Source organism: Gallus gallus, chromosome 1 (assembly GCF_016699485.2).
Source record: "Gallus gallus isolate bGalGal1 chromosome 1, bGalGal1.mat.broiler.GRCg7b, whole genome shotgun sequence".
Taxonomy (NCBI): Eukaryota; Metazoa; Chordata; class Aves; order Galliformes; family Phasianidae; genus Gallus; species Gallus gallus.
In genome coordinates this window covers 51,806,263-51,822,720 of record NC_052532.1, presented here as the reverse complement: position 1 = coordinate 51,822,720, position 16,458 = coordinate 51,806,263, and the positions used below count along the sequence as shown (strand labels likewise).

The window sequence follows — 16,458 nt, the reverse complement described above, 5'->3', positions numbered from 1 at the left end:
TAACTAATGACTCATTTATGGATCGCCTAAGGAAATGTATTCTGCAGTAGTGCAACACTTGAGTGCAATGCTCTATCACAAAGCAGCTATGTGAAAGGATAAGACTGTGCCTCTGAATAACATCAGTCTTTCGAAAGCTTGACTAGCTCACTTGTTCTAGAAAAGCTTATATTTGCATTCAGGTACCACAGTGGCTCTTCTAAGAAGCCTATTTGAGGAAAAAAAAAAAAAGATGCCCCTTATGACTCTCCTCACTTCTGGTAACCAACTTTGGTGTTGGAATGATGTGCTGGGGCTCATACAGGCAGTGGAGCCCTAAGTACTTCCATACCACATGCCATCTCTTCCCTTCCCTCCAAGGTAGGATCCTTATTCTAGCAAAACACATTGGTAAGCAGACAAACCAAATGTCGTATGGAAAAAGAGATGACCAACATCAAACAATCCTCAGTTTTCCTTTGGCACAAAAAACTTACGATCATCACAAGTCTTGTTGACTCGCTGAGAAGCTCTTGTAGAGCCGTGCTACAATGGGGCAAGGCAGCAACAACACTCTGGAATTATCACAAGAAGCCACGAAGGGGCAAGCACAGGATCTCTCCAGGTCTTAACACCAAGAGAAGTGTTGTCAGGTGCTCAGCAGAAAGAGCCATAGTGTTTAAAAGCCCTCTTGGCACGAGCGTTGCCTCCCCCAGCACACTTGTCTGGTGGCCTGCTGCAGCTGTGTTAGTCACCTCTGCTTTAAGCCAGCAAGAACGTACCTGCGAGTGCAGGCAAGCCACCGGCAGCGTGCAGACACTGCCATAAAAGGCAACATTCCTGTTTGCAATCCGGGGGAAATTCTTTCCCAGGACAGCAAAGCGGCAGTCATTGGGATAGCTGGAATTCTTCTAATTGTGTACAGACAGACAACTGAATAATGTGTTGAGCAACAGGAAATTGGAGCCTACCAAAGGGCCAAAGAGCTAACAAATACAAAAGCATAACTCTTAGACACGCTTCTAATTAAGACTTGTTGTAAATGCCAATATTTATTCTCTATACAATGCTGACTTGTGCCGTCATGAATCCGAATCCAATTGCCCAGACAAGAAGCCACCTCCACTCCCCCACATTTTTTTTTTAGACGATCATTCACCATGGGCGTACTGCACAACCGCAGTCAGCACTTGCCTTTACTGCGCTGTCAGTTGTGCAAGCAACCTACTCAGCAAAAGAGAATGTGCTGGGTACCATAAACTCAGTCGCTTATAATAACACAATCAAGAAACGCCTGATTAAAAGAAATCTGCATCTGCTTTTCAATCCTAAACAGAGTCACTTATTAAAAACAATTCAGAATAACAACCCATTAGTTAATTATAGCAACAGCTCTGTATTTCGGACCAGCTGGCAAGGAAGGCTTTTTATCTAGGCTCCTCTTCAGTTCTCATCACCACTGTATTCAAGAGACCCTAAGAAGCAGCGGCCTCGAGCATCCAGAAATGCAGGAAGTAAGACATCCTTCACATTTAAGCTATACAGCAGGATGGTATAATGAGATCTCTAGGTTAATTTTACCATATTAAAAAAACACATCTGACTTCTCTCAGTACAAAAATAAAAGATCTCATTTTAGACTGCTTCCAGGACCTTCCAGGACACATCGAAAACTTAATTAAATCAACATTTGTTTCGACAAGACAGAAATCTTGTACATTAATGGTGCTCAGATAAATATTCTACTGCAAAATAACAGATCTGGAAGAATTCTGAACCACTGTGTTCAAATATATTGGCATAACTCATGAATGAACAGAACTGTAAACTCCTGAATTTTTTTAATATGTTCGGAGGTGGAAGAAGAAGAGGTTGGTAGGCTAGAACAGAAGAACAGAACGTGCAATTCAGGCTCCCCATCTCAGTTACAGCACATCCTACCAGGCCTTTATCACCCACTTCCTCTGCATGAGTGACTGCAGTTGCAGGCCTGTTCATCTCCATAAAAGGAGAAGTGCTATAGCACTCACACAATGGTGACATCATCCCTCCAGTCAAGAGGAAGTGTAGCTGAAAGGCACAGGCTTGGCTTGCTACCCGCTGCCTATAGCTGACTCATTAAGGCTACAAGCTTAACCGTAGCGAGATGGTACCACCCACCTCCTAACCACGGAGCCCGGCCCTGTAGGTTTCCGTTACTGTAAGGCTGTGCAGGCCTGCAGCCCAACGAGGGAAACCGTCTGCTGGCCAAGTTAGGGAGGTGACCTAAAGCAAGAAGTGGGCTGAAATGCATGCTTCAGCCACGCAGCAGCTTCAGTTCCTTGTCTCTCCTCAAACTTCTTGCCTGACCTCAACATAATCTTACAAGCACGTCCTTCCCTCGGGGCCGGACACGTGAGGAGCCCCAGGCACCTGACACACTGTGCTACTGGAACAACCCCGCTGGCATAGAATCTCATTAAATATATTCACAGTGGTGCTTTAACCTACGTGCTGCTTTGAGTAGGATCAAAAACACCCCAGGGAAACACCCAGACACAGCCCGAGAACTTGCTTTTGCATTCCCATTTTGGGAACGTGTGCGAGAGAAGTTTCTAAATACGAATAACCTACCATCGAGCTCAAGGAAAAAGGAAGGATAAGCATAGAATATTTAAGACAGCTCTTACGAAACACAGCTCCTAGATGTGAAAAAGGAAAAAGTCACTCGATTTGGCAGGATAGCTACAGTGCCAAGATTCAGCTTTGCAGTATGTTTTGTTGTTTGAGGGCAGGCACAAGGAAAAAAGTGTCATTTCCAAAAATGAAATACATCCTACCGGATCAAATGTAAATATTTATTTCCCTGAGCCGTTTTTGGACTAAAGCCCGTAGCCCTTTCTCTAGCATTTCAGGACCGAATCTGGAGATAGCAAAATGGGAAAATAAGTTAGGCTGTAATTTTAGGCTACACAAATGTTTACGAAGTTCTGACAGGAAAGAAAAACCGCTATACAGCCTGCAGAAGCTCAGGCTGCTCGTGGTCCTGGGGCAGTGTACAGCGGGGGGACTGACAGAAAGGGCTGAGCTGTTATGTAAGAGCTGCCAGAAGGCTCTTGCTCTGGTTTGCAGGAATGAAGCAAAGGGTGTGGTAAGTACTAAAAAACAAGTGGGCAATGGACTCTTTTTAGCTCCTTGTTCTGTTGAGAACCACATTTCAAGACCCGTTCCTTTCAGAGTTGCATTTAGAAAGCTCAAATGATTCCAAACATGCAAAACATCTCTTAAGAGAAATCAGAAACCGCGTGCATCTTTTCTTGCCATTTGTATACAGACACCATCAAACAAACATCCTCTGTAATTGGTATCCAAATCTAACGCTGCCCTTTGCATCAGAAATTTGGACAAATCTCAGAACTAAACTACTGAAACCACATGCTATTTTCCTTTGGTTTTAGTGGAAATAGAATTGACTTTTGCATGCAACTTGAGAGAGACAACTGTGCCCCTGTATAATCTGAAAGGACTGTCCATCAGCTATTCCTGAATTGGTAAACACACAAAGAATATCTTATAGAAAATTAAGGTGTGTTTTGGGGCAGTGTGATACACAGCGCAGTGTAGCAGAGCAGAGCTGCAAAGCAAGCTGAGAAAGCAGCACTGAGGCCCAGAAATTAGACCAGAAGTATTTGACTAGCTTAGAAACTTAAGAAATATGTCAACATCTGAGAATTATGAATAAAATACTTCAAGGTCATGTTCCACAGGAGCAGACCTAAAGGACTGTTTCTTATGAAAATGACAGCTGGGTCTGAGGTGCATCTAATGACCTGCAAAAGCAAGTAATTTGTCTTACAATAGCTAACCCTTTCATCCCTTAATATAACAAGGCCAAGAAATTTCAGGAAGGTGCTATGCTTCAGAACTTTTTCTTTTAAACACCAAACCCATAGACTGCTTAAACCCCAAGCTTCTGGCTGCATAGGCTCCTCTGCAGACTAATCCATCAAGGTCAAGGAGGATTTAATAACTGTATAATGTTTTTAAGAGTTTTGTTCAGTGAACCATTAGGAACCTTATACTGACACGCAGAAAAACTGGGTGAGAAGTGTGATGAAGCGCATTCAGTAGCAATGTGCTGCTTATACCCTCTCCCACCCATCTTTTAGTTGAGCAGGTTGAATAGAGGCTAACAGATGGGCAAACTGCATGTACAAGGAAACAGTTTTGGAGAAAGCATCCCAGAATAACCATACATATCAAAGCTATTACCAAGAAGTTTCAGACACTGACATTTAACAACGGTCATCATGCTCCAGACACCAAGAAAACTCATAGCTTATTGCTAGCTTCAGTATTTGACACAGAAAATTTCTACTCTGTGTTCTGAATAGACAAACAGGTGCCATTTAATAGCTTTAAGAAGTTTTTGTTTTTTTCTTAATAGATCCTCTGGAGAACATGAATTGAGGTAGGGAATTTATCCCTTCAACGTACATCTGCTGCTTTGCAATAATGATTTGTCTGCTCAAGACACCATTCCACTTGTAGGCACTCTGCTTCCATCATCAGTGCCAGAAAAATAATTCTTCTGAAAGCAGTCAGACCTGAGGCATCTGGTATTCAGGTTACCCAGGGAACAGAAACATTAAGACAAACGGTTGTTTTCTTGGAAAACAAAAATGTTATAATTTTCTCAGAGTTCTTCTCTTGAAACTTAAGAAGCATCTCCAAGCATCATGCAGCAAAATTGTGGGTTTATCTCATTTCTGAGTCTTAATGTCCTTGGTTGGAAAAAAAGGAGGGAAAAAAAAATACTTAAAACACGTTCTCCATTATGTTATAGCTTCAAGGAAATGCTTTTGGTGAAGTTTAACCAGAAAAAAACCCACCAAAAAAAATCCCCACAGTTTAACCCCTTGGGATATAGATGAATGCCACGTGACACTTTTCTAAATGGACTAACCATGGAAGACAAAAAAAAGAGGACCCAACTTAGTGCACTGGTATAGATGCCTGAAAAGGGTTAAATAGTTTCTGGATTAGCAGAAGTTGGAATAAAATTCTCATATTCCTCTCCCTTCCCTATCCCTTTCCTAAAGGACCTCCCTTTAGGAGGCCTGCTTATTAGAATACCATAAATTGTCTGAAAACCAGAAAAAAAGAAAGTCCGAATCAACTAGCATGCAAGGCTTTTCCACTCTGTCAGCTTAAGAGATAACTACATCCCATGCTGGCATAAGTCAATCACCAGCTTGCTATCCTTCTTCAGGCCATGAAGGAATCCTTGCCTTTGGGGCTCAGAAAGCATGGTAGGGAAGGCAGACTAATCCTAAATGCCTCTAGCTCATGTGGAGCACTGTACCCTTTTATCTTCTATTCTCTGAACAGATTCCTGCCATACCACTGGCTGCTGCATCAAGCCTCCCCCACTGCTAAGCAGCACTGAGAAAGTGGAATAGGAATGTTGCTTTCCATTGCCCTAGAGGCTAACCAGGACCAGAGACATTACAACAGCCTACTCACCTTTGCTCCCAGTAGCATACACTGGAATGCCACTGCTAGCCATTAAAATAAAGCAGTAAGTAACGCTACAACAATCTCTGGGCATTTTTTGCTAGCAAACAGACACACATGATGTGTAGAGAGGAGCTGGAACAAGCCTCTAGATTGTCAAAATTACTGAGAATACTGTGTAGCTAGAATAGTTCTGGCTGTTCTTGGCCAAGCTCAAGGTCCCGCACCTGGGTCAGGGCAATCCTAAGCACAGATATGGGATGGGCAGAGAATGGCTTGAGAGCAGCCCAGTGGAGAATGATTTGGGGGTGTTGGTTGATGAGAGATTCAACATGAGTCATCAATGTGTGCTTGCAGCCCAGAAGACCAACTGAATCATGGGTTGCATCAAGAGAAGCATAGTCAGCAGGGTGAGGGCAGTGATCCTGCCCCTTTATTCTGCTCGTGTGAGACCCCATCTGGAGTACTGTGTGCAGTTCTGGAGCCCCCAGCACAAGAAGGACAGGGAGTTGTTGGAGCAGGTCCAGAGGAGGGCCACGAAGATGATCAGAGGGCTGGAGCACCTCCCTTATGAGGACAGGCAGAGAGCTGGGCTCTTCAGCCTGGAGAAGAGAAGGCTCTGGGGGGAACTTGTAGCCGCCTTCCAGAACCTGAAGGGGGCCTACAGGAAAACTGGGGAGGGACTTCTTATGAGGGCATATAGTGACACGACGGGCGGAAATGGCTTTAAACTGGAAGAGGGGAGATTTAGATGAGATACTCGGAAGAAATTCTTTACTGTGAGGGCGGTGCAACACTGGAACAGGTTACCCAGTGAGGTTGTGCATGCCCCCTCCCTGGTGGAAGCATTCAAGGCCAGGCTGGATGGGGCTGTGAGCAACGTGGTCTAGAGGGAGGTGGGGAGATATCCCTGCCTATAGCAGGGGGGTTGGAACTAGATGATCTTAAAGGTCCTTTCCAACCCAAACCGTTCTGTGATTCTATGATTCTGGAAAAGGCAAACACTCCAGAAGAACTCACTGCAACTTTCTACTGCTAGGAAAACCAGTGGCAGGGCTTACAGTCTTCAGCTTTGTGCAGCACCACAATTCAAGTCTGAGATTTCTTAGTTTTAGACTTCACTCCAGAAGTGATCTGATGGAAACACTTCTCTTTTCAAAAGGAAAGGAAATATCCATGTAGATCAATCACTATCTCTGAAGCACTTTCAGACAAAGTTCATCTGTCCCTTCATGCAGCTGTCTGCACATCCACTGCCACATACTGGTGTATCTGGCAGGGAAAAAGAACAAGCTGCATGCACATGCAATTCCACATGGTTTAACTGTTGACAGTGGAAGGAGAAAGACATCTTCAGTCTCCTTACAGCAATGCCAAAGAGTCTGTTCCTGATGCTGTGTAGAAAAGACTTCTTTTTAGGGAACAGTAACGTTGGTAGGGCTTAGTCAATAGCTCATTTAAGGAAAATATATGTTGGTACTTCAGCTGACAAGAAGGAGTGAGCAAGAGAAAGAAGGAAGTAATAAAGGAAGTGAAACGGTGATAAGAGCTTTACAGACAATCATGCTGCTAAATATTGTATAGGAGGTGCATTTATCTTTGCGATTTACGGCAAATCTAGTCTTTGTTCAAAGAAAGTAAGGCCCTATGTAGATCCAGGGGTTTTTTTTCCCATCTGCTTACAGTACTTCCTTCAGAGTAATGTTTAAGTAGTATAGATGTATTTTCTTCAGACCTACCACATCTTCAATGAATTGCCATCAGTACTCTGCTACTAGTCCACTGCTGTGTTGCTCCCCCCTTCGCTCTCAAGGCTTTTACCAATACTGCTTAATTTATCCATCATGTTAGCTCTCCTGTGTGCTATGCTCCACATGGCACCATACCTCAGCAAACTTCCTCGACATTCCCCACAAGGAAAAATTGTTTAAAGTCATTAACTCTGGCAAGTGGAAGAAGTTTTTCTTGCTTTCTTTCCACTCTGGGCAACCACACTGTTATATTCTACCCATGCTTGCAAGTACAAATAACAGTGAGGGCAGGGAAAAAGCACAAGTGTTTAAAATTGAGTCTAATTAGAATTTTAAAACATGTTTTTATTATAACTGGCATTTGTTCAAAAAGTGAAACTAATGATGAGACTCTGAAAGACCAACACCTTACTCATCATTGCTATCCATCAGAAAAGTCAAATTTATACAAACCAGACAAATCAAACCATCCTTTAAGCATACAAAGCATGCCTCTTCATATAACCTAATTATAGACAGGAAGAAAAGCATAGAGTATCTCCATGTTTGAATACTCTCCAAGTATCCCAAACAGAAGCACCAACACTGAAAGACCTCCTCAGAGAAGGAGAGATATATACAGGACCTTCAGAACTCCATACTTAAATTCTCAAGTGACAACCAAGGAGATAATATATATGGCTCTTCTCACTGGTATACAAAGGGAGGTATTAGGGAAACATGCAGACCTGCTTGCTTGCTTTTACCCATAAAAAGCCAACAAATGTATTTAATATTGTTCTGTTAAAAATTTATATCAGACAAGAATGTAACAAAACAACTAATCATCGGTAAAACTATAACCGATCATCACACTTCAAAACGCAGGTTATACTAAACTTGCTTCATCCAACCAGACTGCATTTTAAGTTTTGTTAAGTGATTCCATCAGTTTGCCTATCTGTCGTTATGACTCCATAGAATCATAGACAGAAAATCTACCTACTTCAGTTTTCCTTGCATGCTTCTCTGAAGCCCGCTGTACTGAAACCAATCAGTCATTTATATAATTATGCACTTGTCAGACCCTTCTGCAGTGTTCTTCAATACACCAGAGCAGGAGATAGCTATTCACCTGAGCACAAGAGCTAGTACCAAGCAGGCGTCGTGTCGGTAAGCAACAGTGCAGCAATGCCTTTTGATAGCAGTGAGCTGTTGTTCTTCTACAATGTTTTGACTGCAATCCTGACCTGTGATTTCAACAAATAAATTGTTACCTCAGTAAGCACTCACCTTGCATCATACTCCGGTAGGCTGTGTCTGTGATGGCGTAGATGTGAGGGGGCATCTCATGCCTCTTTTTGCCTTTGTACATCTCCACTATTTCTTCTGAGTATATTGGCAGGTTCTTGTAAGGATTGATTACCACACAGAACAGGCCTGAGTAGGTCTGGAAAGAAAATGCCCCAGCAATAAAGACTTAAAATTTTGTATACTCGTTCCTTTTAACAGCATATTCTTTGAAAACAGATCAGTCATTTTCAAGTGCTTCCTCCAGTGATGCTAAGTGGGATGCCTCCCACTAAGCAATATTAGAATATCAGCAATGCCTGAAGTTATATCAACTTGGATGGTACTCAACCTTTCAAAGTATGCAAATAGCATCAACTGATGCATTAGTCACGCCAATAATCAAAGTGGCCTACTCCCTAGCTAATTAACAGTCTGAGGTGTGGCTTTGCCTCCTTTCAAAATCCTGATATTTGTCTATTTCATTATATACAATAGGTGCTCAGCTTCTAGAAAAAAAGCATTTTATATCATGTGTGTCTATCTACTAGACCAATTTATCCAGTAATCAATCAACTACAACATAACTTCACATGAGTGCAAATCAGTTTACTTGTGTCCAGAAATGGTACAGATGATGCAGAGAGACAGCAAGATATTACAGCAAACACAACACAAAGGTATATATTGCCTTTCACAGATGGCACTCTAGCACACCCTTTATCTAGTCAGACTGGACGGCCTCCTGAAGAACCTACCAACCCAAAGACTTCTGTGATTTACATGTAATGATTGTAATTAGAACTAGAATCAGAACTGTACTGCCATTAATGTAGCATAGTTCCAAACTGGTGAGTATAAAGAACAATTGAACAGTCTTCCATTCTTGAAGAGTCAGCAACATTTGCCAAAGTTTACTTCTAATGCGTTGTTGCAAAATTTACTGATCTGACAGCAAACTTCAACGACTCAATTGGTTTCCACTGAGTCACATTCTGCAATTCTAATACAACTGTCAAAATAGTTCTAGTGAAAGAGTGAAAGTATCAATTTTTTTCCCCAAATGTCTTTGAAATCTAAATACCTAAAAGCAAATCTAACAAGCGTTTTAATTGCAAAGGCAGGAGGAGAGGACCTTCCGTGTTTCCTAGACGTTCTAAGAATAGCATTCCATGCCTTGGTGCTGAGGTTTAGAGTTCCCTGTCAATTTTAGAGACAGCTATCCAAAACATGTAGATATATGTAGCTCTCTACAGATACTTGCAGTGCTACTAGAAGAGTACATTTAGCTCCTTCTATTGCTAGTATCTCTTCTATTGTTTTCTCAATGAAGAGAGCTTTGACGTGGTAAAGAGTTCTCTACAATAAGCACAGAAAGTACTTAATCAGATTTAGCATCCTAGCTAGATAAAGGTAAGAATTAGACTACAGTGATCAGAAGGATGAAAATAGCATCTACTACACAGTTCACAGTTTTATATCCAAATTTTCTGTGCGCTCATTTAAATCTTAGGTAATTAACCTACACTTCACACACAGCTGACTCAGATACAGTTTTCACCCTATGTCCCCCAGAAAGCACACTTTATATAGGCATTTTAGGATTTTTTTTTTCTTTTTAAAAACTTTGTGTTTATGTATGCATGTGTGTAAATATTTGAGGAACATTTCAACAGTGTACAGAAAAGATTCTCTTTTTCTGAAGTGGGAAACTGAAAACTGAATAAAAACCTTTAACACAGGACTTCAGGAAGCTAAATGTCAGTGAGATTCTAGTCAAGTTAGCTATGAGATAGCACTGGAAAGGAACTATAAGCAAGTTGCAGAAACTAACTTAGCATTGCTAGTTCCTTTAACCTCAGCTTCAGTTCTCCACCATGAGAGACAGTGCTTGCATAGTACAAACCAGCAGCTGAAAGTCTGGGTCATGCTTTCCTCATCTTTGACCAGAGTAGTGGAAGACAGGACAAGAACAAGAGGTAGAAAGCGGTCTACTCCAGAGTACCCCATTCATTGCACACTCATTACACTTTTTCCATATATTACCATGGGAATTGCTAACACTGATGAAATTACAGGTTCTCTTTAACACTTCAGTTCATGCCCTAGAGGAGTACAAGTGGGAGCAAATGAGAAGTGGCAATATGTGAAAAGGAATTCAAAGTCTTGTCTGTATTTGTGTGACTTTTTATGGTCATGTTTGCCCACAAAGAAGAACAGTCCCTTTTCAAATAAAAATAGTGCAAGAGTCTGAAGTTGGACTGAAGCATTCTGCTGAAGGAGAGCAACAGTTTAGAAGAATGAAGGCATTAACTCCCTCAGACTGATGAAGCAGGCCTGCAGGAAAACTCCATTACTTCCTTCTTATGAATGGTGACTATGTTGACAAATAGTGTTTTGCAGCTAAGAATTTGCTCTATCAAATAGTGCTATGCTCCTTGCAGCTGCTGTAGTTTCCAGGGAAATAAATAGGAGGCATTACTTTCAGAGTGACCTATGTACACTGCACGTACTCCTTCAAGAGGATTAATGATCAAGCAACAGCTGCTTCAGTGAAAGTATCTTAAGTGTTCACGTTAATCTTCTGACTTGCAGAGAACTGCTGACAGGTAAGATCAGTCCATTTCAGTGCACAGACACACCATTTTGGCAAGTCTAAGGCTCCATAATAGGGTATTACTACTCTAAGTTCACATGTGTGACAGGTGTGGATTTTTTATTTTTAATACTGTTTTCTACCTAACTAAAAGAACTCAGCTTATTACAGCCATAGATCATGTCTGAAATTTCAGAGGATGTCTTGCAAGATAAATGAAATAGCCCATTGCACAGCACACAACAGACTTCACAACACTGGTGAATTATTTTCAACAACTTATTACATAACCTAGCAACGTATCCTGTTCTAAAAATGTTACACACACGATCTTGCATATCCTATTTCAACACAAGATCAAGATTCTTCCCTCCGATAAGAGGTTTTGACCAATAGCCAGAAGAGCTGTCCAGATGCATGGAATAACCAACTGCATCAACCTCCAAAGTCTCAATATCTTGAGATCAGAAGGTGACTAAATTTATATGAGCTTTGCACCCTCCAGGTGTTCTCTCATGGTTTATGTGGCAGCTGTCTGTACACCCTCATGCCACACTAGAAGAGCTGTGGTCACAGCATTAGTTAGAACTTTTAGCTCGTGTTCATATTTCTTAATTTAGAATACAACTGTCCATAGAGGTTTCTAACCAAGATAGTGAACTCCTGCTATGTGGCAGCTTGGAGATAACCAGGCTCTGTTAGGACAGAAGAGACTGTCTACAGCTTGCCTCATGAGGTGACTACAAAAAAAAAAAGACTAAATCTCTTTGGGTAAGGTGAAGCAATCAAAAAAAAAAAAGAAAGAAAAACCCAGAAAAGAAAAAAAAGCCATCAAATCTAAGAAACATACAGAAAGGGAACAGTTTTTATTTGTGTTGCCATCTCCAGATGAAGAAAGAGGCAGATCTGGGGGTTTAGAAGCTCAAAAGGAAGGAGAAAAAGTATCTAGACATGCTTTATTATCTAGGACTGGGTTAATATATACATGCTTACACATCAAATTCATTCTTTAATGCATCCTAGTATATCTTCTCATCTGTGGTGAAAACCATTTCACAATGTCTTAAAATACCAAACATCCAGTATTTCTACATCCATCAGGAATTGCCTCTGGCAGACCTATTTTGATTCTGTAAGTAGAGGGCATTTGGAGAACAAACAAACCAAGAAACACTGCTTTGTGTTTTAAACAGTCACTGCAACCAAATTTTACATTACTATTGAGTTTATTCACCCTGTGTTGAGAGAGTATTAAATAAGTAGAGGCTATCAGGACAGATTTCTGTTGGCTACACAGGAGCTAAGACAAAAGGGACCTGTAGTACTAGCCAAAGTTCCGAATTCTCCTTCCTTCCTTTTCCTTATTTACTACTTTTGGTATGCAGTGAAGCAGTTTTTGCATGCTTTATAGTGTTATGGTCATTGACCCCATGCGTGGTATCTTTGTCTTTTCCATAGTAATAATAATCCCATTCTGGGACAAGAAGGAAGTATTACCCCATCTGTAAACTCACACGTGTATATATGTGCTTTTTCTAATAGCACACTCCAAGATCCAGAAATTGTGTTAAAAAAACCAAACAAACAGCTTGGCATTGGTATTTTTTCCCAGTGAAGCTCCAGACATGGGAAAAAGCAGCTCAGATGTTAGGTATATTAAGATCATGTTTTTATTATTTAATTCAGTTCAGACTTCCTGTTTACCACTTTTCAATTGCTCTCACTTCTTGCTAAAAGCATGTTAGATGGCATTCAAAACATTCTGCAAATGAAGACATTGAAATGTGAAACACTGATTTACCACAGCATTCCTTGAAAGCTTCTACATTAACTAGAGGGAGGATTGGCATAGTTTAGTGAAAAAAATTTAAGTAGAAGGAAGAAGCTGAGTCGCATGAGAGTTATGTATATGGACAATGAAAGGTTAACATATACCCTTTAAAAGCAAATTGATTACAGTAAGTTACCACACTGTGAAATAGAGAACTCTTACGCTAATGGAGAAGATTACTTACGTAGATCAGTCCAGAGTAGTATCTTTCCTTCAAGTTGTGAAGCACAGAAGCCTCATTCAGGCACGTCAGCTCAGCCATATCTTCCACCTTAGAGAATTTGGGGGGGTTCATCTTCTGGATGTCATCCTTATTTACTTTCACCTTCTTCCCATTCTCTGCCAATTCCACGATGGCCTCATCTCCCACTTCTTCCTTCAGGCTAGCTGCCTCAAATCCACTCTTCTCTGAGGGAACCCATACCAACTTCTTGGCTGCCCAGTCAGCCTGAGTAAGGGGGTTGTTAATGATATTTTTGTCCACGTAAAGGTACTTATCTGCATCTCTTTGTGCCATTGTGGTTTAGATTTGGGGACCTGCCACAGAAAAAAAAAAAAAAAAGTTTGTAAAGCCTCAAGTTGCCTTGCAAATTCCTTGCAGAGAGGCACATACTAAACACTCTGAGCTCTTCGTTGCCAAAGTATGCGTCCCCCTGCCTTCAGTTTCATGTTAGTAAGCACTGGTAAGTTGTCAAACTTCCAAGAAGGTCAAGGTTTTGACTGCCAAGAGGATGGGAAAAAACAAACTAGCAAGCAGTTAAAAAAAAAAAAAAAAAAAAAAAAACAGAACAAAACAATGACCGTTAAGCATTTGGAAGCCATTATTTGGCAGAAGAGAGAAAGCATGTTAAAGTGGCAAGCATCAAACAAATCAGAAGATGTGCCAACATTCACAGCATCAGATAATATGTTGGTAATGTTCAGGTAAGATTAGCTCTTAGTGCTCTACTTAGTAGAAATACTTGCTCAGAAATATCAAAGAAATTTAAACAATAATTTTACTTCCAATCTCCTTGTCATGATTAGCTATGAACAAGAACAAAATTCACAGCTTCTTAGAAACACCATATTCCAGTCTAGACAATGCAAGAGACACGGTTCACTCCTAGAAGGCACTGAATAATTTAAGGACATGAATTAATACAGACCCTACGTCCTTTCCACCACTAGCTCAGTAGTAACACCAAACCCACCACTTGGTATCTTTTTTCTAGTCAATGTTCTGCAGCAGAATAGCTCCAAGTCAGTTAAAAAAGAAAAAAAAATACTGCTGTCAGAAGAGTTTACAGTCAAAAATTCTTCCCAAAGATCCATCTATAAAGTTGCTACAAAGCTGTCTTTGGGTAGAAGGCAGTGCCACCACTACAAGGAGGAGATGTAGGCAGCATGCTAAGAAAACGGCACCCTAAATTTAGCATTTCATCAAAACCAGAGCACAACTGCCAGGGATTTTCCAGTTAATAAGGCAACAGTTTTATTGGTGCCATTCAGGAATTCTTTCAATCACGAGAAAGAACTTCATGCATCAAGGCTCATTAACCATGTAACAGCAGCCTCTTTACAAGGTCCCATAAACATTACTTCACGGATCCCCCTCACAAAGATATCAGCATCCTTAAAAATGCTTTTCATGACTTGGATAGAAACTAGAGCACTTTACCACCAGAAGGAACAGGAAATTAAAATATCAATATTCATGTCATGGAAGGCTACAGGGATAACTATTCGTGGAGCTACTGGGATAACTATGCTACAGAACATAGACATATTTACTCGACAACCTAAAAATCAAATAGGTGAAGTCTGATTATAGATAACGCCAACAAAAAGATATTGAGGGAGGGGCTGAGCTTCACCTATTGAAACGTGCAAGAGCAGCAATCAATGTTGCATCCAAGTACTCACAGTAACAAAGACAGAAAAACACCAGCTACAATAAAGATGGGCACAAAATGCCCACACCAGACGTTTGAAAGCATGAGGGGAAATTCCTTTCAACAAACGTATCACTGTATGCGCTGTGTGAGTTTGTGCCAGAAACTACGATAGCTGTATATTGAGTCAAAAATTCTTCAGCAAACAGAAAGAAAATTCTAAAAACAATTCTTCCCTTTAGCCTGCATTTGAAGCCTTTGTCTTAAACCTCATAGGAAAGGGCAAACACCCTCCCCCCACACTTTGCCTCATCTTTCCTTTCCCACAGTGTCATTGACAGTTCCATCTCAACCACCGCAATGACAATTCCCAGAGCCATTCCACCTCCTTGGCTTTTCATGTTTTTATTGAAAATCCAGAATTGGATGGGTACACCACAAAAAGATTTGATGCAGACATACAGTGTAGATATCAAGAGCTCACCACGAAATACTCATTTGTCAAGAGAGTTGTAAGCTCAGACTACAACAGCTTGCCTGACAAAGCAAGCGGGAAATAGCAAAGTCCAACAATTCAACAAAAGATATGGAGAGTCCATGACACTGCAGTGTCTCCTGTAGGTTGTGGTCAAAGGGTTAAAAGAAGGGAGAGGGGGAAAGGAGGGGAAAAGAAAACGTAGTAAAATAAAGGAAATAAGTATTCAATTGTGCTCAGAGTTGTATCAGGTTTGGCAAGGCAGCAGCTGCGCTCTACCCTCCATTACACAGTTTCCTGCGTTTGCAACTCCCAAAAATCTAACTGGTTGCCTTTTTTGGCTATAATCAGGCAGGACACAGAGGCAGCATGCTTCAGCTAAATTCGGTTTCATCATTTCCTGAGGAATCCTAAGCAACCAGCCATCTGAAGTGTCCTGCATTACACTGAAACACAGTCCTCACCTCCTTGCTGTTAAAGTACATGCAGCCAACACACCTTGGAGACTTGTCCTGGGATAAAGAATAAGAAATATAGAACAGACCACGAGAAACCTTTTAAGAAGTATTCCCAGCCAGTTCTAGATCCTAAAAGAATTAAGAAAATAGTTACAGGGAGGTTAGTCAAATCTCCTTATAGGAGGAGTCCTGAAGTGTTTCAAGAACTGCGAGGCCGCACTCTTCAGCCCCCGAAGAATCACTGCACAGCATCTATCCTTCTTTCATCCTCAGTGCTCAAAACAACAGCTATCCAAGTAAGAAGATAAGTGGCCAAACATAGCTGTTCTAAAATCTCATCAAACACTAAGTGTTGGGTTTTTTGGGTTGTTTTTGTTTTGGGTGTTTGTTTTATGGCAGCACTACTAAACAGCAAGGTTAAAAGACCTTGTGCACCTCAGATTTCAAACACACTTGAGAATTACACTAGTGCATGGCAGCAGGAAACAGTCTTACTCTCATTCACCATCTCAAACTAGCCCAGAACAGAAGAACCCTGAGGTACCAAAACTAAGATATTGGAGGATCATGCTGCAATAACATGGTATTAATGCTTCTCTCATGGCTGACTTCTACCCCACAGGGCCTCGAAACTAGCAATACCACAAACCAACCATTAAGCTAGCTTTGTCCATAAGAACAGAACCAACAGAGGAATCAGATTCAGCAAGTTCTGTCTCGTGGTCTCCA

General features: G+C 41.1%; 1 protein-coding gene across 4 annotated transcripts in view; it reads right to left on the bottom strand.

Annotated features, from left to right (window-relative positions):
• MYH9 (myosin, heavy chain 9, non-muscle) overlaps positions 1-16,458 on the bottom strand; it is an 85,790-nt gene that overhangs the window by 40,703 nt on the left and 28,629 nt on the right. For all 4 annotated transcript variants that reach the window (XM_046924106.1, XM_040671688.2, XM_046924135.1 and 1 more), the window contains 2 exons: positions 13,107-13,459; positions 8,499-8,655 (listed from right to left, as the gene is read on the bottom strand). In XM_046924106.1, coding sequence (XP_046780062.1) covers positions 8,499-8,655; positions 13,107-13,439 — 490 coding nt within the window. In that variant the 5' untranslated portion in view covers positions 13,440-13,459. The remainder of the gene's footprint in view (positions 1-8,498; positions 8,656-13,106; positions 13,460-16,458) is intronic.